A 25,084-nucleotide genomic window follows, 5' to 3' on the forward strand; every position below is an offset into this window, starting at 1 on the left:
TGACTCTTTCTCAAGTGGAATGACACCAGACAACCCAGTCATCTGTAAGAATTCCCAGCTCATGGGGTCAATACCTGTGAGTTTCAGGTCACGTTTGCAGACATCTTTCTAGAGCATTGTTGGTCGGCCCATCGGCAGTGTCGAATGGCCAGCTCACTATACTTAAACATCTTTCATTTGGTGTACATGTCATATCCATCGCAGTCGACACCGACAGAGGTGATGATGAATGCACAGGGAGCAAGCCTGCTTCAGAACTTCGACATTTGTTACTTTGTCAAGCCATGTGATGCATAGGATTTCCTTTAAGCAGTGAAGATGAAAGTTTTCCAGGCGGTTCTCCTGCCTGGTGTAGGTTGCCCAGGATTCACTGCCATACATCAGGATACTAAGAACACATGCCTGGTACACCTTAAGCTTGATGTTCAAGGTCAGATAGATGTTATCCCACACTTTCTTGTTTAATTTGGCTATCGCGCCAGCAGCATTGGCTACTCACACTTGTTGATTTCCTTGTCATGCAACAAAATGTTGGGAATCATTGAACTCGGGTAAATGAAGTTGTCGGTAACTTCAAACACTACATTGCAATGCTGATTGATGGTGGCGTTGGAGATGTCCTGACCCAAGACTTTTGTTTTCTTGATGCTGATAGGCAGCCCAAATTCCCTGCAGGCACTGGGAAACTGGTTAACAGTTGTTGGAGGTCCATTGCTGTGTGCAGCACCAGTGCTGCATCATCGGTGAATAGTAGTTCTGTAAGGATGACAGTGTGAGCCTTTGGCGTGGCCCTTAAGCGTCCCAAGTTAAACAGTTTTCTGTCGCTTCTAGTGTGTTGGTGGACACCTTTTGCTCAGTGTCTGAATGCTTAAGTTCAGCAAGAGCGAAAAGAAGATGCCAAATAAAGTTGTTACAAGGATACAACCTTGTTTTACTCCATTCTTGATCATGAATGTCTCTGACACTTCACTGTTGTAGATGACCACATGTCTACATGGAAAGAGATGGTAATGCAAAGCCACTGTGGGGGGTAACTGATCTTTATCAACAGCTGGAACAGACTTCTCTTGCTCACGAGGTTGAACGCTTTGGTAAGATCAATGAAGGCAATGTTTAACGGCATCTGCTGTTTTTGACATTTCTCTTGGAGCTGACTTGGAGAGAAAATTAGGTCAACTGTGGATCACTCAGCCCTGATTCCACATTGTGATTCAGAATAAATGTATTCAGCAAGAACTTGGAGTCGAGGCAGGACCATTCTGGCAAAAACTTTGCCCACTGTATAAAATTGTAGCACTCATAAAAAAAGCTAACATACAAAATGGCGACCACCATTTTCCTTGATTGTGGGGGTGTACATTTTGCAGGAGGCTCTGTATTACTTATAACCTGCATTGCTGCAGAGCTTCACTGTAGGTAGGCTGTTGTGGAAAGAGGACAACCTTACTAGATGACGCCTGGTTAGTCAGTTTTTCTTTTCTTGACTAAGGAGATTGCATTTGGCTTACTTCCTGGATGTCAGGACCTAAATTTGTGTCTGAAGTGTAGTGGGGGGAAACCCCCAGTAGGAGTGCTACCCATGCCAATAGAGCCATACGTGAATTTAAATAGTCATCCATTGCACTTTGCTGCTGCCTGTATTGGCACTTCCTGGTTTTCTGCCTTGTTTCCAGTGCTGCTAGAAAAAACCTTGCCGTCTTGCAAACTCAGAATAGATCAGATTAAATATACTTCATTGATCCCCAATTGGAAATTCCACAGCAAAACAAAAAATGTAAAAACAGAAAATACCTACCGTATATACTCGAGTATAGGCCGACCCGAATATAAGCCGAGGTACCTAATTTTACCTGCAAAAACTGGAAAAACTTATTGACTCGAGTATAAGCCTAGGGTGGGAAATGCAGCAGCTACTGGTAAGTTTCAGTAATCAAAATAAATTCCAATAAAATTACCGTACATTAATTGAGGCATCAGTAGGTTAAATGTTTTTGAGTATTTATTTCACAGGAAAACAGTAAACTAGCTCTGTAAGTGGAGAAGAGGGTCAGCAAAAACAATATGGTATCTCTCTCGCGCGCACGCGTGTGTCTCTCTCTTGCTCGTGTGTGCGTGTCTGTCTCTCTCTCTCTCTCTCGTGTGCGCATGTGTGTGTGTGTGTACTGTACACTCCAGCTTTCTGTCGGGTTGGCGGGGGCAGCGGGACCTGACTCAAATATAAGCCGAGGGTGACGTTTTTCAGCACATTTTGGGTGCTGAGAAACTCGGCATATATTCGAGTATATACGGTAGGTATCGACTCAAAGTACAATATAAGACAATAGAATAAAAACTTATAGTACAATAAATATTATGCTAAAAACAGCTTGTCAACTGAACTTTGTGCTATTTTTTTGATGGCTTCTGGCTGGCGTGAAAGTAGGGACATTAGGAGGAAGCATTGGACTGCCTAATAGCCACAGGTAGGAAAAAGTCCCCAGACGCACTTCTTATTACACCGTCAAGGAATAAGCCTGTGGCTAGAAAGTGCCCCGTGGAGGGGATGGGCAATATTGATTAAGATGGAATCCAAATTCGCCACCTTGCTCTTTTCCATTGCAGTCTCAAGATCAATCCTGCAATGAAGCTGGCTTTACTGATAAGTTTGTTCATCTGTTTTGCATCACCTGAACTCAGGTTATTTCCTCAAGGAGATCGCGGCGTAGACCAACACACTGTCTACCACGGATTGGTAAAACATTTCCCGTACCTTGCACATGTCCAAAGACTGGAGTCTCCTCAGGAAGTCCAGTCTTCTCAGTCCAGTTTCCTGTTCACGTGGACCCCCAAGTACATTTTTGCTTATGCCCGTTTGCGACACTCATAAAGATCAGAATAATACAATAAATGAACAACAGCACAGTCTTTGTTGTGTTGAAATAAACTCTCCAAAAATTGACCAGATTTATAGTTTAAAGTACAGCATGTTGAATGCTTGCACCAGGGACACAATCCATGAGAAGTGTGATTATGTAACAGGTACCCTCTAGAGCAGGGGTATCGGAGTCCTGGAGGGCCGCTGTGGCTGCAGGTTTTCATTCTTACCGTCTTCTTAATTAGTGACCAGTTTTTGCTGTTAATTACTTCTTATAATTAGCTTGACTCAGGCCCCTTAGTTGTTTCTTTTTCCGTAATTAGCAGCCAAACAATAATGAGACACAAAACAAGCCACCACGTGACCAGCTCATCTGTTCCCATTACATGATATCTGAAAATAAAGAAAGGTAATGGTCTTAGTAAGGTTGATCTCTCAGGTCACCAAAAAAAATAGAAAAACAACAGTTTTCTAAATGTCTACTGTGGCAGAATGAGAGCAGCAACAAGCCATGGAGTTAAATAACGGGTTTAATTAACAGCAAGAATCGGCTTCTCATTAAGAAACTGGTTGGAGTGAAATTGGTTGGAGTTTGAAGCCCCAGTTTAGCTGGTCATCTGTTGGCTCGTTTCACATCTCATTTTTGTTTGGCTGTCATTTAATGAAGAAAAGAATCGATTCAATGCAGGGCTATTAAAATGAAGGGGAAAAAAGTTAATTAGCATTGAGAACTGGTTACTGATTAGGGAAAGGGTTAGAATGAAAACCTATAGCCGCTGCGGCCCTCCAGGCCTGGAGTTTGATACCCCTGCTCTAGAGCATGCATGGAAATTAAAGCCAGCAAATCATGCAGGACTTCCGTTGTCAAGGACCACATTACAGACAAAAGGTTTTGCATTAACAAAGTGCCAGTACCAATTGTCTTAAAGAACAATTGTGTTGGTAGAACACAAATCTCAAACACGCTGACAACAACTCTGGATATATGGAGTACCTGATGCAAATTAATAACAAAGCTTTACCAGGTAAAGTGAAATTGTGGTGCTTTCATTTCAGCCTGATGTTCGAATCTTGTGGAAAAATCACAATCTATGAAGTTTCTGTTTGACTTGTCAATTACTTGTAGAGACTGAGTGGCTCTCATGTGAGAAGGTGGCTTGGGTTACCAACTCCATGACGAGGCTTCTGGATGAGGTAAGAGACACAGGACAGGCCTTCAGAAATTAGTCCCCCAGTGGGCAGTCATTGACTGTGGTTAAAAAGAAAGTAACACCAGTTGGTTCTATTCAATAAGGGCGCGCACAAAAAGGCGAGCTTCAAAAGGATGACCTCAATTGGGCGCAGCGAATAAAGGCAAATGCAACAAAATTATTACAGAAAATTTATTAGATAAAGGCAATGATTGAACGTATAAAAAGGCAAAAGCAAGAATATTAAAACATCCAATTAATTAATGCATGAACTTCTAATGAACTATTTCTAAAGCTCTCTATATTTCGGTGTTTTCTGCTCTTACTCATTGTTGTGTTACACTTGAAGTTGTAGATTATGTGCAGTGCCACGTAGATATTTTATTATTATCTACTATCATTATCTAAATGATCTACGAACGACTTTATTCGCAGCTCCCAATTGAGGTCGCCCTTTTGAAGCTCGCCTTTTTGTGCGTGCCCTTATTGAAGGATACCACACCAGTTGGGCTTCCAAATGACCGCTGCCAAACATCAAACAAACAGCTGAGGGGCACACACACCTGGGTCTGATCAATCTGTGATTGGCCTACCTTGGCATAGAGGTATCTTTTATTCAAAGGGCCAGAACACCCAATAGCATCTAGGTGCATAACTGAGGATGTGTCCCAAACCAAGCAACTTCCTTAATTGGATAACATAGAGGAAAGAAAAATCAACTCCACTGTACTGTCAAGACAGTGCTGAAACCTCAGGGACTGTAATATCTAGTCCTATACAGCAATCAATAGGCAACAGTAAACGACTATTCTTTAACTGAAAAGGTCAAACTCAGCAAAAAAAAAAAAAGATGCCACAATGCCAGCAGTAAATAGGATTCAGCGTGGCCTGAAATCCCCTCTCTGTTTATTTAATCACACACCCCGTCATGCACATGCGCAGACTCCAGACTGAATTACAAATGCCATACCAGATGAGCTGTGTCTGCCAGGATAGGCACCCGTCCCTGAATCTCTGAGCTGGATTAAGTGGGTTTGATCATGAATGGTTGGATAAAGCTTTGCTTTCATTTTAATTAAAATTTAATTCTGATCATCCTTAAAGGATAAGTTTGGTGTTTTTCAAGCCAAAGTTATTTCTTCACAGTCATGGTAAATATTAATTTGCTACATGAAGTTGTCTTCTAAAGTGAAGTTATTTATTTTTATTTTTTTAAACAAAAAAATGTTACCTGGCCTGCTTTTGTGGTTTTTAATGGAGATGCAGGGTTTCGGGTCCAAGCATGAAAACCCTTAAAATATACTATATACAGTATATCCATTTTTCAAGCCAATTATTAATCTGCTTCTTGCAATTGCACACATATTGTCAAACAGTGCTTCCATGTCATTTTAGGAAGGAAAAAATAAAAAGCTAAATACTTTTGTGAGCTTCAGCCATTTTAAAAGCAGATCAGCTTTGTGCTTCACCTCTTTGATAGTCTACCTCTGCAGCAACCTGTCGACTCTAGGGGCGCAGTTACACCATAAACTCACTAAACCAAGCATTACATCTTTTTTTTTTAATGTCTGTTACTTTCTCCACGCTGTTTGTAGTGAAGGCCAAGAAAAACTTTTAGTCTCACTTTGTAATGATTAAACACTATAATCCCTGAAGCCTACAAAAAAGTCGTAATCCCGGTCACCTGAAATTCTTTCGCACCTCTTTCATCAGCCCCTTTGTTTTGCAAATGTGTCAAGCAGCACAGGCAGCAATCAGCCTGCCATCCCATCCCTCACTGACGCAGCAGAAGTCGCACAGAAGATTCTTACAGCTCAAGTCTGTTTATCTAGGTGTGAGGTGCCTGGAATTGTAGAGAGTAAATAATATGTCATCATTTGGAATACATACAGTACATTTCACTTTTTTCATGTTTTAGTAATAATTGACAAAATGTCTTTATTTAAAAACTAACAGTGTCAGATCGGAGGAAAGCATGACTCAGAGAATAAAACTGAACGAAAAAAACTCTTTTACAAGTACAGTACACCCCCAAAATTCATGGGGGTTATGTTCCTAGAGGACCCGTGAATTGTGAAAAACTGTGACTTTTGGATGTGGTTAAAAATGCCTTTTAAATGCCTATTTTTATGGTTTAAACCCTAAATACAATATGCCCCCAAAGCACTTTAATTTCGTTGCAAACTCGGCTTAATACCTTAACACATTACCTAAAAACAGAATGTAAAGGTAAACCCGTCTACTGTACAGTACTGTACTGCTATGTCTCCCACGGTGCTAGAATGTAAAATACCGATGTTACTGCTATACGTACTGTAATTCATGCAAGCGCGTTTTCTTTGGTATGTGCTGTCATTTTCTTTGGTATAAGTAGAGTAAATACATAATAATTTAATTTAATTAAAATACAGTAAAATGTACAGGTACTCACCAATGATGAAAGATATTGATGATGATGAAGTAGCTGTGTGTACGATGCAGAGGATTTAAAACTGCTCGTCTTTGGACGGGTCTTCTTCTTGTGAATATAATTTCCCCTTGGGATTAATAAAGTATCTATCTATCTATCTATCTATCTATCTATCTATCTATCTATCTATCTATCTATCTATCTATCTATCTATCTATCTATCTATCTATCTATCTATCTATCTATCTATCTATCTATCTATCTGGTGGGGTTTCATACTGGCTTTTCTTTATAGGTTTCAGGAACATTGTGATGGGAAGTTGCTGCATTGTCTTCTGTAGCGAACTGCCGGTTCAATTTCCGTGCTTTCTCGTGGATGATGTTACCGTCCAAGGGGATGTTCTTCTTCCTGCAGTCGGTGATCCACAGTGCCAAGGCAGATTCCATCCTGACGATATTTTTATTCCTTACAGTCGTTACCTTTTTGGCAACTGTCTCAGTAACTTACAGATATGGTCCTCCAGATCACTGCTTCGTTCTTCTTTATGTAGCGTGTGGTGCTTTCATTAATGCCATAGTGGTGCGCTACTGCAGCATAACTTTTTAGTTCCCGGAGCAAATCCAGTAGTTCAAAATTTTCCTGGAGTGCTTTAAACTTCTTCTGGCACTTAGGCTCAGTGCCAGAAACCTTAGAAGGTGCAGGGCGTTTCGGCAACATCTTGTGCGTTTAAGAATAACAAAATGAATACAATAACAAAATGGGAAACACGAGGCCACTCAGCTGGAGACACGTCACAGGGCAGCAGTCAATCAGGACTTCAGACCAGATGCTATTACTTCATACACTAAGAAAACCCTTGAACCCTCTACAGAGCCTACTCCCGCTTGGACAAAGCCAGTCAAGATCGTGTTCTTTAACTTTGCCAGTAGTTTTAACACCATTCTTCCTCTTCGACCAGGGGATAAGCTCAAGGCTTTTCATCTTGATGCTCCCATAATCTCCTGGATCATGGACTACCTGACCAACTAACAGCAGTTTGTAAGGCCGAGGGACTGTGTGTCAGAAATGGTGGTGTGTAACCCTAGAGTACCTCAGGGAACTATCCTGTCTCCCTTCATGTTTACCTTCTATATAGCAGACATCCAGCTCAACACCAGCACTTGCCATCTACAGAAATTTTCTGATGATGACTCCATCATAAGCTGCATTAATTAATAATGGAGCTCTATCAGAGTACATGAAAGTTGAGGAGAACTTTGTATTTTGGTGGCGGGACAACAACCTGCAACTCAACATCAGCAAGACAATAGAGCTGGTGGTGGACTTCTGATATGCCAGAGAGCCTCTGAAATCAGTCACCATTCAGGAGGAGGATGTGGAAGTGGTGCAGAGTTACAAGTATCTGGAGGTTCGCATAAACAACAAAATGGACTGGTCTGACAACACGTTTGGAGAAAACTGGACTTCCTGAATGGATCACATCTTTTAAGGTGTGCAGCAAGCTGCTGGAAATGTTCTGTCAGTCCATAATAGCCTGTGTGGTATTCTATGCTGCAGTCTCCTTGGGGAAGCAACTTGAGAGTAGGCAATGTAAGGTTTCACTGAGGACATTTTACTCAGTGCTGTGACCAACTCCACCCAGTGCCTGAGAATATAGTCCTCCTCAAGATGGACTTGTGCTGAAATGAGTTGTGTCAGTCAGTATTGTGTAACCGGTTATTTTTTATGGTATTTCTTTGGCCTATAATTACTACTTCAGAAATTGGGTTAATGCTATTTGTATGATATATTGTGGAGATATATTGAGGAATAAAGAAAGAGCATTGTCCAGATGATATATTTGAATTCTTTGTTCTTTCTTTCAGCATGAACAGGTTAAGCTCTCTGCCTAGAGGATTTGGGTCCTTGCCTGCACTGGAGGTCCTGGACTTGACTTACAACAACCTTAATGAGTCATCACTTCCTGGAAACTTCTTCTACCTCAGTAGGAAACTCTCTGTTTTTAAATCATTCCTAGATTACTAACCATACTTTATGCAGTGTGTCTGTATGGTATAGCTCTAGTCATTTCACACCGAAGAGACCTACTTGATGTCTGTTGTTCATTACCTTGTTTATTCTAAGAAGAACCTGTCAGGTGAATCCTGCATCTTCACACTATGAATTGTACTTTGTAAAATAAGTAAATGTGTCAAGGCTCAGAACTTACAAGTAATCATTAAAGAAAACAACATTGTGTTGTTGTCACGCCTGTTATGCCCTTGTATAGAAGTGACTAAAAGAAAGTTCACCCTCCTTTAATAAAATCGCAGAATTTAACAGGGTCTAAATCACAATTGTGTTGTCATCATTATCTTCTATAAACTGCAAAAGCTAACCTCAGCTGACAAATAAAACATAACAGATTTCAATATGTAACTTACTTTTTGGATAAAAATAACATTCAGAAACCATTTGGGGAAAAATAAGTTCACCTATCCAACTTCTACAATAATTTAAGTATTTAGCAGCCAATTGTTACTAATCAAATGCACAAGATTAGTTAATTACTGAGAAGTGTGACTACCCCTATAGAAGCAAAACTTTGAGAAGTTTGATTTTGTGGAACACTGCATTGACATCATGCCAAGAAGAAAAGACAGCCATGACTTCAGAGAAGCAACTGTTGCTGCCTATCAATCTGAGAAGGCTTAAAAGGCCATTTCTAAATAGTTTGAAATTCACCATTCTGCAGTGAGATTTTTTTCAAATGGAGAGTTTTGTAGGCAGTTGCCAATCTTCCAGGAGTGGATGTCCCAGCAAATTAAGCCCAAGGTCTGACCATGTAATGCTTTGAGAATTCAAGATAAACCCAAGAACTACGTCCTGTGACCTAAACACGCTAAATGTTCTTGTTTAAGACAGTGAAATTAGAAAATGACTGAAATGAATGGGTGGCAAGTCAAAAAAGCCCCTTTCTCTAAAGAGAATATAGCAGCATAGCTTACGTTGCTAAATTGCACCTGAACACAAAGCAAAAATTCTGGAACAATATCCTTTAGACTGATGAGGTGGAGATGTTTGGCTTTCATACGAAGTGCCATGTTTGGTGAAAACTAAACACAGTGTATCCCCCACAAACGCCTCGTACCAGGGTTAAAATTTGGGATTGCTTTGCAAGCACAGTACCTTGGAAACTTGCAATCATTGAGACAACCATGAACTTCACTTGATACCAAAATTATGTTGTAGCACATATGAGGCCATCTGTCCGACTGCTTAAGCCGAAATGAAATTGGATCAGAAGAACAGTGACCCCAAGTGCACCAGCATGGCTGAAAAAGAAAAAAAATCAAGGTGATGACTTGGCTAAGTCAAAGTCTAGATTTTAATACCAGTGGGATTCTGTGGTAGGATCTTAAAAATGCCGATATCCCCAAACATCAGTGAACTGAAGCAATGCTGTAAAGAAAAGTGGGCCGAAATTTCTCTGAAACGATGTGTGGAAATGCTTACTTCAAACTATTGTTGCTAAAGGTTTTTTTTTTTTTTTTACATGTTACTAAGTTATGGGGTGCTCTTATTTTTCCCCCACTGTTTGCTTACTTTTTGGAAAAAATAACAACATGTTGAAATCCATACCATACCGTATAATTTCTAAAACGGCTTAATCCTGAGCAGGGTCATTGGGAAGCTGAAGCCCAATGGGCCACATGGCAGGAACAATCCCTGGACAGGGTGCCAGGCCATCGCAGCATATTGCAGTCTGTTAGGGTTTATTTGTCACCTGAGGTTGGATTTGTCTGTTTGTGGAAGTCTGTTTGCGGAGAGAGTGTCGACCTCGTTATTGAGAGGTTTACTTACCTTGGCAGTGACATTCATGACTCTGGTGACTCTTCCTATGAAGTCAGTAGACAGATTTGGAGAGCATGGGGGGTCATGAGGTCGCTGGAAAGGGGTTTGTGGCGCTCTCGATATCTATGCAAAAGGACCAAGTCTTTAGAGTCCTGGTGCTTCCTGTCTTGCTATATGGTTGTGTGACATGGATGCTATCCAGTGACCTGATCCGAAGACTGGACTCCTTTGGTACTGTGTCTCTCCGGAAAATCCTTGGGTACCGTTGGTTTGACTTTGTGTTGCTCATGGAGACCCGAATGAGGCGCATTATCTGCATTGTGAGGGAGCGTCAGTTACAGTACTACGGCCATGTGGCGTGAGGGTGATCAATGCCAAAGGGCAAGGGTGATCCAGATCGTAACATCCTCATTGTTGGGGACCCAAGTGGCTGGACCAGGCCAAGGGGACGCCCACGTAACCCCTGGCTGCGACAGATAGAGGGTCATTTCCGGAGGGTGGGACTGGACCGCGTGTCAGCCTGGAGGGTTGCAAACTGGGATCCCGAGTTGTTTCATTGTGTAGTGGGTGCGGCAATGTTCTGTACCAGTGCATGCTCCCAAACTTGAATTGACTTGACTTGAGTGATGACAACATAATTGTGATTTAGACCCTACTTAATAAAATCACAGATATGAAGGACGGTGCTCTTATTTTACTCCTGAGTGTGTGTGTGTTGATAATTTTCCTCAAACCACCTGTTTACTTCTGCAAGGGATGCCATGTCATCCACATTTTTCAATTTTGTACAGTCGTTAACTTAATTCATTCTTAACCCAAGTTGTGCTAAGCCAAAATCCTTCTTGAACTTGAAACTTTGTAAAGCAGTGGTTCTTAACCTGGGATGTTCACATCCCCAGTGGGTATGAGGTGGCATTTCAGGTGGTGCAACAAAGAGGATGGCTGTGTCGTGATTTGCCAAATTTGAGTGAAGTGCGTTATCCAACTTTGTTGTGGTGCAATTAGTGTCTTTCGGGTGTGTTGCCATTTGGAAGTCATTTGTTAGTTAGTAGTCCTGTTTTATGGTAAGAAATAAATCGAGTATGGCGCTCACAATTGTCACCTGTGAATGAGCCATGGAAATACCTATTCTCATGGGTTTGTTCACTGCGGGAGGAGAATTCATAAAGGCGAATAACTAAGAGAATGGAATTTGGACCTTGCAATGCTCCATAGAGAAGGACGAGGTCCAGAATCGATGTCTGTCCAAGCCCTGATCATGAAACATCACCAATTTCAAGGTTTGATTGACACTTTTGCCCCGGGGTCAAGGGGGACTAAATTGAATGCAACACCTGCTACTTAAATTTAGATTCAGTCCATCTCTCCTGCTGGCAGTCTTAGTGGTAGCGCAGCCATTTTAACTGAGTAACGCATCTGTTTTTGAACTGAAGCGCAGATGTTATCTGGGCACAAAGCTTATCGAGTGTGTTTCATTGCTTAGTATTGTGCCAGCACCTGTTGCTTCACGGGGGTCTCCAATCCCTCAAACCTACCTCGATCTCTGACTGTGTGTCATTTTCTTGCGGTGGTTGATGCTTCATGGAATATCGCAGACCCCATATCGTCACTCCAGTGTTTAAGCTTTATAAAGGTAAATTGCTCAATATATTGCGATGTGTGAGTCCTTATCTTGCACCCCAAAACAGGAGGCTGAGTCTCAGTACTTTAGCAAAACCGTCTTTATTCCACTTGAAACATGAACAGCACGGTTATTTATTGTAGCAGGATCTGCCACCCTCCTGTACACAGATGCAGCAATCGGGCAGAGTCGTGGCCAAGTTATACTGTCCCCTGCATTTATAATGTTCCTTGCATCACTCATCGACGACAGGCGCTTATAGCGCGACTGCAGTCGGTTGGGATTTGCTTTCACGGCGAGTCGCTGCAGCACTGGGAGCCTGCGGTTGTCCCAGCAATGGAGAAGCTGTCTTCCACAGAGAGCACATTCGGCGTGTCGTCCCATTGGGGTGGAGTTCCAAAAGAGTTTAGAAACCTTACAGTATATTTGCATTTTATTCACTGAGGTAAAAGCTTATTTTTTTGAGTTCAAGTTGTTCACCCATAGTACTGTAGATGGTTCAAAAATGTGAAATTTGAGTTATCTTCAAATATGATCTTACTGTTGTAGGGGTACAAACAGAAATCATACACTTTCTAAGGGTGTGAGGCATCAAAAATGTTGGGAGCCCCTGGTGTACAGTAACCCTCTTGCCCAGACTGGAGCTCTGTTTCTACATTTCTACTCATTTTTTTTTAACTTTAGTTTTCATCAATATGACTGTAGTTTTGTGAAATGTAGAAATCATTAATTCTGCAAATTCAGACTATAAAATGAGAGAATAATATCATCACATGCATGAGGACAAGCCTATGGGAAAATTAATCAATGTCTTTAAAATTGCATGAAGAATTTTGAGTTGCATGCATAAATAGATTCTTTGGTTTACAAGTTCCTCAGTGCAGAGTTCTGTCTTCTAGTGTGGTGTGATATGATCTTCTCTTGTCGGAAGTGTTGCCTTTTCATTACTAGATAAAATTTAGAAAATGCCCAACAGCTCTGCCGATGTGACAAGTACAAGTTATTAAAATCTTATCAACCTGCATTAATTTTTTATGTTTAAAACTTCACCATGTCAGCACCTGGTAATTTAGCTTGAATGTGTGTCAGTTTTATTGTGAACTGTTAGTGTTTAAATTAACTTCTATGGCTTCATTTTTTTTCTCTTAATACAGTATACACTGGAAGTTGAAAATTGAGAATGTTTTGAATGAGTAGAAATGTTCCTGTTTGGAAATGCTTCTAGGACGCATGTCTCGCACTGGGCTAAATTTGTAAATCAAGCAATTATTTGGTCCCCACATCAGTTAAGTCATTTACTGTAGACTGATGATTTGTTCACAGAATAAAAGGTTGCCACCAACACAACTTAATTAGGTAGCTGCAGACATTGACGTGACATGTACGTTTGATCCCCCTTAGCTGTCATTTCTATTTTCAGGTCTCACAGTAATAGCGCATAATTACGTCAAAGACTTAAAATATCTGTAAATTACTGTGCATATCTCTCTCATTGCTTTCTTTGAGAACTGGCCAAATGAGGTGAACAATGGGAAGCGTTCTGTTGTGTGTTTAAGCCACCTGCTGAAGAAAACGGGTGCTACACTTAACTGTAACACCTTTTGTTTTATTCATTATTTAAGCTGAACGTACTGTACATTCTGCTGCTGACGCGGGTTCTGGGATATGCCGTATTTGATATTGGGAGGATGCCAGGAAACATTTTCATGAGTTTACCATTTCACGTGTTATTCTTTTTAGCCTAATCACTTTTCGAAAGCAGCTGTAATTGACTATGCTATTCCATCCAAAAGCCTTAAAGATACTGTATAGCGTTTGACTCATCATCTAAGGAAAAACAAGAGCACACCAGAATACAATGAGGAATCTTGAATCTTTAAATGGTTTTGAATCTGTATGCTTTGCCGTCTTCTTCATTTAGGGGTCGCCTCAACACATAACACTGTGGCTCTGACCTGTGTTTGAGTCTGCATGTATCACTGTCACTTCTGATTTCCTATGCAACGTCAGGCTATGTCTGTTAAAACCCTCCTACCTGAAATTCTTGGCTTCTTCTAGAGGAGAATGTGGATGCTTGAATCTAGAACCTAATGTTGAATTTAACATAACCATCTCAAAAACCCACTTTTCCAATTCAGGTATCCTGGAGGAACTGTTGGTGTTGTGATGTGAAATTTTGCATACAAGCTGATAGATATTTTGTATGTCTTTATTTGTAATTTAGGCAAAGCAATGCAATATTAGTGTTTGCTTCATCAGGCCGTGATCTTCAGCTCTCTCTGGATTGATTCGCAGCCAAGTGTGAAGCGGCTGGGTTAGGAATCAGCATCTCCAAATCTGAGACCATGGTCCTCAGCCGGAAAAGGGTGGAGTGCCCTCTCAGGGTTGGGAGCGAGATCCTGTCCCAAGTGGAGGAGTTCAAGTATCTCGGGGTCTTGTTCACGAGTGAGGGAAGAATGGAGCGGAAGATCGACAGGCGGATCGGTGCAGCGTCCGCAGTGATGCGGGCTCTGCATCGGTCTGTCGTGGTGAAAAAGAAGCTGAGCCATAAGGCAAAGCTCTCAATTTACCAGTCGATCTATGCTCCTACCCTCACCTATGGTCATGAGCTATGGGTAGTGACTGAAAGAACGAGATCACGAATACAAGCGGCTGAAATGAGTTTCCTCCACAGGTTGTCTGGGCTCTCCCTTAAAGATAGGGTGAGAAGCTCTGTCATCCGGGAGGAGCTCAGAGTAGAGCCGCTGCTCCTCCGCATCGAGAGGAGTCAGATGAGGTGGCTCGGGCATCTGATCAGGATTCCTCCTGGACGCCTCCCTGGTGAGGTGTTCCCAGGCACGTCTAACCGGGAAGAGGCCCCGGGGAAGACCCAGGACACACTGGAGGGACTACGTCTCTTGGCTGGCCTGGGAACGCCTCGGGATTCCCACGGAAGAGCTAGAAGAAGTGGCCGGGGAGAGGGAAGTCTGGGCATCTCTGCTCAAGCTGCTGCCCCCGCGACCTGATCTCGGATAAGCAGAAGAGGATGGATGGACATTAGTGAGAAGCATTCATGTTTACAACCCAAGGACTGAGTCTCTTTGAATTTTACGTCAGAATTTGGGGGAAGTGCCTGAAACAAGTTTAGCTAATGTTTCTCTGAAGTCTCTCAACTCCCACACAAAGCCAGGCTGCCTAACTGCCAAGCTTTACCTTAAACATATGGTTTTGGGGGATGGCAGATGTGAAGATGTTCTTTGCCCCATTGGTCTGAAGTATGGCTGTTTGGAACAGGCTTGTATCAGAAGCCTTTAAGTACCATGATGTCCTTTTGGCTCTAGGGTTGGACAGAACATCTATAAATTTGCTCACTCCCTCACTCTCTCTTTCTTACTAACATCTGATGAAGAAGCATCTCTTACCAACTGATGGAGTATCTCACACACCATGAACTGAAAAGGACAACAGAATGAAGAGCACAGCTCGGCAGCCATATTGAGACAGGCATGCTGCCTGTTCTAAAGAAAGCTAACCATAAATGATGCCTTAACTAGAGACATTTTTAAGTAAATAACAAGTCTGTGTGCCGCCTGAAACTACACATCACCATTTATTCAGGTTGTATGGTTGCCAATATTCAAATGTACTTTGCATATTGTTATTATTTATGAATATTATCAATAATACATTGTTTAAATTGTAACTTAACTCCTACTTGTCTTTTACTACACCGAATTGCCTGAGGTTATAGATGTAGAAGGGAAGGTGGGGAGAAGTTATATACTATAATACCTTAGAAACAGTGGTAAGTCTGGGAGATTTGAGGCATTCTGACAAGGCTACATATTAATAATACAAAAGGGGAAAGTAGAGTAAAATATTGCTGTACCAAGACAAAACAGTTAGGGAAGGCAAGATCCAGCTCTGGACAGTAGCGATGCAATGAGTTGATGTCTGTAGAATTATTTCTCCACAAGGCTTATTTTTGTCCATTGGGGACAGCTTGCTTGGGTAAAAATATCACCCTGATTGTTAAACATAATTCTGTGAAAAAGTATTTGCCCCCTTCCTGTTCTTATTCTTTTGCATGTTTGTCACACTTAAATGTTTCAGATCATCAAACAAATTTAAATATTAGACAAAGATAACCCAAGTAAACACAAAATGCAGTTTTTAAGTGATGATTTTGTTTTTTAAGGGAAAAAAAAAACCATCCAAACCTACATGGCCCCATGTGAAAAAGTAATTGCCCCCTAAACCTAATAACTGGTTGTGCCACCTTTTGCAGCAACATCTGCAGTCAAGCGTTTGCAGTAACTGGAAATGAGTCTTTCATATCAATGTGGAGGAATTTTGGCCCATTCTTTTTTGCAGAATTGTTTCAATTCAGCCACATTGGAGGGTTTCCGAAAATGAACCGCTTTTTTAAGGTCATACCACAGCATCTCAATTGGATTCAAGTCCGGACTTTAACTAGGCCACTCCAAAACCTTCATTTTGTTTTTATTAAACCATTCAGAGGTGGACTTGCCAGTCTGTTTTGGATCATTGTCCTACTGCAGAACCCATGAGCGCTTCAGCTTTAGGTCACAAACTGATGGCCGGACATTCTCCTTCAGAATTTTTTGGTAGAGAGCAAAATCCATGGTTCCATCAATCACAGCAAGTCGTCCAGGTTCTGAAGCAGCAAAGCAGCCCCAGACCATCACACTACCGTCACCATCTTTTCACTGTTGGTATGATGTTCTTTTTCTGAAATGCTGTGTTACTTTTACGCTGGATGTAATGGGACTCACACCTTCAAAAAGGTCAACTTTTGTTTCGTCAGTCCACAGAATATTTTCCCAAAAGTCTTGGGGATCATCAAGATGTTTTTTGGCAAAAGTGAGATGAGCCTTTATGTTCTTTTTGGTCAGCAGTGGTTGTCATCTTGGAACTCTGCCATGCATGCAATTTTTGCCCAGTCTCTTTCTTATGGTTGAGTCATTAACACTGAACCTGGATAATGTGAATTTCCCCTTGGGATTAATAAAGTATCTATCTATCTATCTATCTATCTATCTATCTATCTATCTATCTATCTATCTATCTATCTATCTATCTATCTATCTATCTATCTATCTATCTATCTATCTATCTATCTATCTATCTATCTATCTATCTATCTATCTATCTATCTATCTATCTATCTTTACTGAGGCAAGTGAGACACTGCAGTTCTTTAGATGTTGTTCTGGGTTCTTTTTTGATATCTTGGATGAGTTCTCACTGTGCTCTTAGGGTCATTTTTGTAGGCCGGCCACTCCTGGGAAGGTTCACCACTGTTCCATGTTTTCTCCATTTGTGTGTGTGAGTGCACGTGTTCGTGTTCACCCTATTATGGGCTATCGCCCTGCCCAGGGATTGTTCTTTCTTGTTCCTGCAGAGGCAAAATAGAATTAAGCGTAAAAATGTCAATGTTTTTCTAAATAGAAATTTGAAACTTATCTAAATGGAAAGCTAATATGATCATTTTTTTCTTGATAAAACAGAAGGGTAGAATATAATAGAAAATGCAAATGTTGGAATATTATTTTTTGTAAATGTTCGTCTTCTAAGGGGGTCAGTTTAAGTACCTTTGTGAAGTGATTGCCTGTTTTACAAGTATTAAACAATTAACCAAATCTTTATGAAAATGTAAAAGTTCATATTACCTTTATTGCGCTTGTATGTTCATTCTGGGCAGCATGGTGGTGCAGTGGTACTGCTGCTGCTTCACAATATGGACACAAAGGTTTGCGACCTGGGTCCTCCCTGCGTGGAGCTTACATTCACTCCCTGTGTCTGCGTAGGTCCCCCGAACCCCCCCCCCCACCCCCCCCCACACACACACACAGTCCAAAGATACACAGTTTAGCTGAATTAGCAAAGGTAAATTAGCTGTAGCGTGTGTTTGGTGTGTTGGCCCTGCAATGGATAGATGCCCTGTCCAGGGTTGGCTCTCACCCCATGCCCTATGGCAACTGGGATAGGCTCCGGCTTGTGGTCTCGGGTAAGCAGGTTAGAAAATGACATGTTCATTCTATTAATATATATATATCTCTATTATAAAAAAAAAAATCTTGGAAGGCTTGGAAGGGGACGATACGTGAATTTCTCGGAGACACTTTTAAATGAGCGGTGCGACAAGCCGAACACGCAGCTCAACAGTAGCAGCAGCAAGCCAGCAGCTGATCCGACCGCACCTACTTAGCATGCGTTCAGCCCCCCCCGCACCCTTTCACAATGCGAGCAAAGCAAGCCCCCTAGTTTTGTAATAAATTTGTTATGGTGACCTTGATGCTGTGTCGTGATATTACAGACTGATCCGTTAATATTAGCCATTCTAAAACACTATCACCATTTGTAAACAAATTCCTCTGCTCTTTAAAAAATACTCCTTATCGATATCAGAAATACTGACACATAGTATTGATTTCAAAAATAGTGGGGTATCGCCCATCCCTGCTGCACAATGCCTCATCGCTAGTGATGCCTGCTTTATATTAATCCATGCCAAAGCTAGGACACTGGAGTTGATAAGAACGTTGGGTTTATGTGCTCATTTGTGTCCACAGAATTGCTGCAATCTGAGACGTGTCTGTGCTTATTTATTATGTTTGTTTTATTTTTCTTGTATTTCTTTATTCCCATATACACTGATCAGCCACAACATTAAAAGCACTGATAGGTGATGTGAATAAAATTGATCGTCTCGTAACAGTGATGTCTTTCAAAGAGAGGCATACATTAGGCAGCAAGTGAACAGTCAGTTCTTGAAGATTGTGATGTATTAGAAACAGAAAAATGGGCAAACATGATGATCTAAAGGACTTTGACAAAGGACAAATTATGCTGGCTACGCGACTGGTTCAGAACATCTCCAAGATGGCAGGTCTTGTGCAGTGGTGAGTGCCTACCACAAGTGGTCCAAGGAAAGACAGGGTCATGGACACCCAAGGTTCATTGATGCATGTGGAAAGCGAAGGCTGATCCCACTGAATAGCCATTGTGACACAAAATTCTGAAAGATGCAATGCTGGCCGTAGGACAAAGATGTTGGAACATGCAATGCATCACAGCTTGCTGTGTAGCCACAGACTGGTCAGAGTGCCAATGCTAAACCCATCCATTGTCGAAATGCCTGCAATAGGACCATGGAGCAAGAAGAAACTGGTCTGGTCTAATGAATCCTGTTTTTTTGTAGATCATGTGGATGGCCAAGTGATGTTCATCATTTACCTGGAGAAGAGATGGCAGTACCATGGGAAGAAGGCAGTGTGATACTCTGGGCAACATTCTGCTGGTAAACCTTGGGACTTGGCATTGTCTGACACCTGCCACCTAACTAAAGATGGGGCCATGTAACCCCTTCATGGCAACGGTATTCCCTGATGGTAGTGACCTGTTTTAGCAGGGTAATATGACCTGCCACACTAGAAACATTTTTCAGGAATGGTTTAAGGAACATGACAAAGAGTTCTAGGTGTTGACTTGGCCTCCAACTTTCCCAGACCTCAATCCAATCGAGAATCTGTGGGATGTACTGGAAAAACAAGTCCAATCCATGGAGACCCCATCTCGCAACTAACAGGACTTAAAAGGAGGTGCTGCTAACATCTTGGTGCCAGATACCAAAGGACACCTTTCAGTGGTCTTGTGGAGCCCATGCTTCGACGGATCATGAAGGGGACCTACATAATATTAGGCAGGTAGTTTTATCGTTGTGCCTGGTGTGTATGCATGATGAATACGTTTGAAAATGTAAGTCTCTGTTAATGGCCGTAGAGACCTGTGCAGATTAATGGGAGCCAATGACTTGTATCCCCACTCCAGCTTTGGAGCTTCTTTGCCAGAGTACATCGTATTTTATTTTTCTAGCTCCCTGTAGCATTCAGGTCTTTCACAAAGAACCACGATATGTGAATTGCTGCTACCTTTAAAGATTAAGTAGCCACTTAAAGAAAACTAGAGGGCTGAAACATCTGTTGAGATGCCAGAGTCTGCCAGCTCTGTGCTAAAAGGAGATTTGCTGGGACACATTTTAGCTGATAGTGTCTACTGTAAATGCTTCCATGTGAATGTTTGTAATAATAGTACATTTTTATGAAGCATCATTTCTATGCTGAAAGCCCTTAAACTCTCGGGCATTAAAAAGAAAGCAAACACTGCAGAGTCCAGGGAAGCCTTACTGGTCAGAGATGAATGTGGGCAAAATAAATGCAGTTTGTGAAGGAAAAGACCGTTTATTAGATAACATCACAATTGAAAGTGAGTTAAAAGATGGACTAAAAAAGGGAAACTGTAATTCTGCTTGTAAAAAAAATGCATGTCAAGCAGCACGTTGGAGAATATTTAGTGTATGTCTAAGTGCCTTCTGTAATCAGGTGAATATACAGCTTGTCCCTTTTAAGCAGACATGTGCAATCGCATTGGAAAGAGTAGCCAACCCCACATGAATCACAAAGCGCTAAATTATTTGTGCTTTCTATATCTGTACCTTCTACTTAGAATTCTCAACAATCCAGAATGGGGAGAGCATAGTAGAGATTTAAGACTGGGACTTTTTTTGTTTTAAATTTAGCTCACAGCAAATTTATCACGTTCAAATTAAAAACGTATTTGCTGATAATGTGGCATTTTACTGCAGGTGTTCACTGCAAACATTACTAGGAAATCTTGAATAATTATAAGTCAATGGATTATATAGCACTTTTCATAATAAGCAATTCTGTATACAGTCATATGAAACAGTTTGGGACCCCCTCTCAGCCTGCATAATAATGGACTCTCCTTTCAACATAAAGATATCAGTGGTCTGTCTGTCATTTCCTAGGAGTACTGCGGTGTTTTCCGAACAAAATTTTTAGTGACGCAGTATTTAGTTGTATGAAATTAAATCAAATGTGAAAAACTGGCTGTGCACAAATGTGGGTCCCCTTGTCATTGTGCTGATTTGATTGCCTGTCACTGCTCAATGCTGATTGGTTGATAAGCTTGTTAAGCCTTGAACTTCATAGACAGGTGTGTCCAATCATGAGATATAAAGGGATTTAAGGTGGTCAATTACAAGTTGGGCTTCCTTCCCTTTGACTCTCCTGTGAAGAGTAACAGCATGGGATCCTCAAAGCAACTCTCTAAAGATCTGAAAACAAAGATTGTTGAGTCTCCTGGTTTAGGGGAAGGCTACAAAAAGCCATCTCAGAGGTCTAAACTGTCAGTTTCTGTAACTGTAAGGAATGGAATCAGGAAATGGAAGGCCACAGGGACAGTTGCTGTTAAACCCAGCAGGTCTGGCAGGCCAAGACAAATACAGGAGCGGCATATGAGCAGGATTGTGAGAATGGTGACAGACAACCCACAGATCACCTCCAAAGACCTGCAAGAACATCTTGCTGCAGATAGTGTATCTGTACATCGTTCTACAATTCAGCGCAATTTGCACAAAGAACATCTGTATGGCAGGGTAATGAGAAAGAAGCCCTTTCTGCACTCACGCCACAAACAGTCGCTTGTTGTATGCCAATGCTCATTTAGACAAGTCAGATTCATTTTGGAACAAAGTGCTTTGGACTGATGAGACAAAAATTGAGTTATTTGGTCATAATAAAAAGCGCTTTGCATGGCGGAAGAAGAACACTGCATTCGAAAAAAAACACCTGCTACCTACTGTCACATTTGGTGGAGGTTCCATCATGCTGTGAGACTATGTGGCTAGTTCAGGGACAGGGGCCCTTGTTGAAGTCGAGGGTCATATGAATTCAACCCAATATCAACACATTCTTCAGGATAATGTTCAAGCATCAGTCACAAAGTTGAAGTTACGCAGGGGTTGGATATTCCAACAAGACAATGACCCAAAACACAGTTGGAAACCTACAAAGGCATTCATGCAGAGGGAGAAGTACAATGTTCTGGAATGGCCGTCACAGTCCCCTGAGTTGAGTATCATCAAAAATCTATGGGATGATTTGAAGCAGGCTGTCCATCAAATTGAACTGAACTGGAGAGATTTTGTATGAAGAATGGTGAACAAGACCTCCATCCAGAATCAGACACTCATCAGAGGCTATAGGAGGACAGCGTCTAGAGGCCAAAAGGAGGCTCAACTAAGTATTGATGTCATATCTCTGTTGGGGTGCCCACATTTATGCACCTGTCTAATTTTGTTATGATGCATATTGCATATTTTCTGTTAATCCAATAAACTTAATGTCACTGCTGAAATCCTACTGTGTCCATAAGGCATGTCAGATATTAAAAGGAAGTTCAGCCAATGAGAAACAAAAATCCAAAGAATTAAGAGAGGTTCCCAAACTTTTTCATATGACTGTACACTACCGGTCAAAAGTTTTAGCACACCTCAATTTTTATGGAAATGCATATAGTTTAATGTCTTAATGTTTCAAGAATAATGGCAAATAAAAAACAAGTCAAGGAATCATTAAGTGTACAAAATTGTGTACAAATTTTTGGTTCATCAAAGTACTCACTTTTTCCTGATATAATCACCAAACTGTGGTAGCCCTTGTTATTCAGAATGCCAGCCCCTCAATGCAAGTTACCATCTCTGCCTCCACCAAAATAATAATAATAAAATAATAAATAATAATAATTCATTACATTTATATAGCGCTTTTCTCAGTACTCAAAGCGCTATCCACACGGGGATGAACCGGGAAGCGAACCCACAATCTTCCACAGTCTCCTTACTGCAAAGCAGCAGCAGCACTACAGCGCCACCTGTGAGGACTGAAAAAAGAACCCTAGACCATCACACTTCCTCCTCCATGTTTGACTGTGTGTGTCACGCACTCAGGAACCATCCGTTTACCAACTCGATGGTGTACAAGCACCCTGCGTGATGAGCCGAAGAGTTCAAATTTGGTTTCATCGATCCATAAGTCTTTCTTCCAGTCTGCAGTAGTCCACATGCCGGTATTTCAAGACCCTGTTTTGTCCTTTAAAGAATGGCTTTCTTATTGCCACTCATGCTGTCAACCCTGCAGCACAGAGTCTCCTCTTCACGGTAGAAACTGTCACTGGAATATTGTCCAAGTAGTACTTCAGAGGGTGTAGTGCACAGCGTGTTCCAACTTTGCTTTAAGACAGACTGAGGGTTTTAAAGTAATCAACAGAAGTTGGGACACCTGTGCAAATTGTTTGCTTCAACTTACAAGGCTTCATTTACTTTAACTGTTGTAGAACATCTGCAGGTTGTAACCTGTTAGTTTTTCCCCTAATAAGGCCCATTTGTAATTTTGTGAAATTTCCTTTTTTTCAGTTTTTGCTAACCTAAGCTTTAAGTTTAAACCTCTGGCAGTGTTCTGCTTACCTTTTCACCATTTTAGGTCATTCATTGCATTTCAATTGATTAAATCTGAAGAAAATTGAAAAAAACAGAGGTGTTCTATAACGTGTGACCAGTCGCGTTAAGTTTTACTGTTCCATTTATGTGGCCAAATGAAGTGCTTTTAACAGCCCTTTACTTAAATCTTTTGTTGTGATAAGTGTGTTTGACTCCAAAGTTTGTGTGCAAAAGTCTAATATTGTAATATTTTTTATTTTTTTTATTCTAAATATGATGCAAAAGAAAATACGCTTTTGGCAAGAATGTCCACAATATGCCTTTGCTGACTCTCAGGTCCAAATCCAAGACTGGTGATTGTGTGTTGTTTTTGTGAGGTTTGTCTGAGTATACGAGTTTCCTGCCACATTCTGTGGACACCCATGTTAGGGTAATAAGATAAGTCTGAATTGGACTTTTATTAGTAAGTGTGACTTGTAATGCTGAACAGAGTTGATCTCCACATTGAGTGTATATATATGTGCTTAATGACTCAGTTAATCACAGGAACCTGCTTTCTAAAATGACATGTAAAGTGTTACTCCTGTTAGAGAATCCAGGTTATTGGTCTCTGAGAAGTCGGGTTAGTATCTTCACTATGTGGCTCTGTAGACCCTGTGGCACCCGCCCAGGAAGACAGGAGGAGGGTTCATTCCTCCTCCAGACTGCGAGGGGGTGTCTGCCCTGGTTGTGTTGGGGTCCACGGGTACAGGGCTTGGAAGCCCAGCCCTGTAGGGGCCCGTGGCCACCACCAGGGGGCGTCCCCATGCCTGATGGACCCTGGACCCCAGCACTTCCTCCACACCAGGAAGTGCTGGGGGGAAGAAGAGAGGGAACACCCGGAGTGCATCCGGGGAGGCAGCCGGCACTTCCGCCACACTGGGGCGTGTCGGGTGGAAGATTGCCGGTGCACACCTGAAGTACATCCGGGTATGAATAAAAGGGGCCTCCTCCCTTCATTCGAGGCTGGAGTCGGGTGGAAGATGACGAGGTCTGTAAGGAGAGAGAAGGAGGCGGTGTGAAGGAAAGGCGTTGTGGTATTGGCCTGGACTTTGGAGGAGTCTGTGGGTTGTGTAGCACAAGACTTTGTAAATAGTTGTATAGTAAAAGTGTGTTGGGTGACAAAACGATGTCTGCCTGTCTGTGTCCGGGCTGTTTCCCACAACCCTTAGCCAGATTACATTTAAGGATTTTGTAGCATGCACATGTACATTGTGCTCTGCTTTCTTACGCATGTGTTTCAGCTTAGCACATGCTTTCAGCAGCCAAAGGTAGAAGCATCCTCAAGATAAATTTCTTAAGGCAAATGCTTGAGCATGTGGTGGGCTGGCACCCTGCCCAGGGTTTGTTTCCTGCCTTGCACCCTGTGTTGGCTGGGATTGGCTCCAGCAGACCCCCGTGACCCTGTAGTTAGGATATAGCGGGTTTGATAATGGATGGATGAAATGCTTGAGCAATCTCAATTTTTTCTTCTCCCAACTGAAATAATCTGTCATGTTTTCAGAAATTGCTAAATTTATGTCGATGACCTGAAACATATGGTGTAACGCATTAAAAGTAAAGTGTGTTTATCAGTCTGATTACTTTTTAAAGTAACAAGTAACCCAATGCAATACTAATTTAATTGACATAAAAATACCTGAGTTGTTGTTATCAGAGCAGCACTGGGTTTAGTGCAAGAAGCACACGTACCGGGTCCATTGCAGGGCTCAGTCACTCTCACACCCAAGCAGGCAGGAGTGTGCTGCCAGCCATCCAGTCACAAAAACATATTATGAAAGCGTCAGTTTAGTTTTAATCAAACTCTTTGCTCTAGGTATATTGAAACAG

At 41.6% G+C, this 25,084-nt stretch overlaps 1 protein-coding gene across 2 annotated transcripts in view; it reads left to right on the plus strand.

The window, feature by feature from the left end:
- The window catches only part of rsu1 (Ras suppressor protein 1), a 346,780-nt gene that overhangs the window by 148,808 nt on the left and 172,888 nt on the right, over positions 1-25,084 (plus strand). For both annotated transcript variants that reach the window (XM_028803367.2, XM_028803366.2), the window contains exon 5: positions 8,321-8,439. In XM_028803367.2, the coding sequence (XP_028659200.1) occupies positions 8,321-8,439 (119 nt within the window). The remainder of the gene's footprint in view (positions 1-8,320; positions 8,440-25,084) is intronic.

Source organism: Erpetoichthys calabaricus, chromosome 6 (genome assembly GCF_900747795.2).
Source record: "Erpetoichthys calabaricus chromosome 6, fErpCal1.3, whole genome shotgun sequence".
Classification (NCBI taxonomy): domain Eukaryota; kingdom Metazoa; phylum Chordata; class Cladistia; order Polypteriformes; family Polypteridae; genus Erpetoichthys; species Erpetoichthys calabaricus.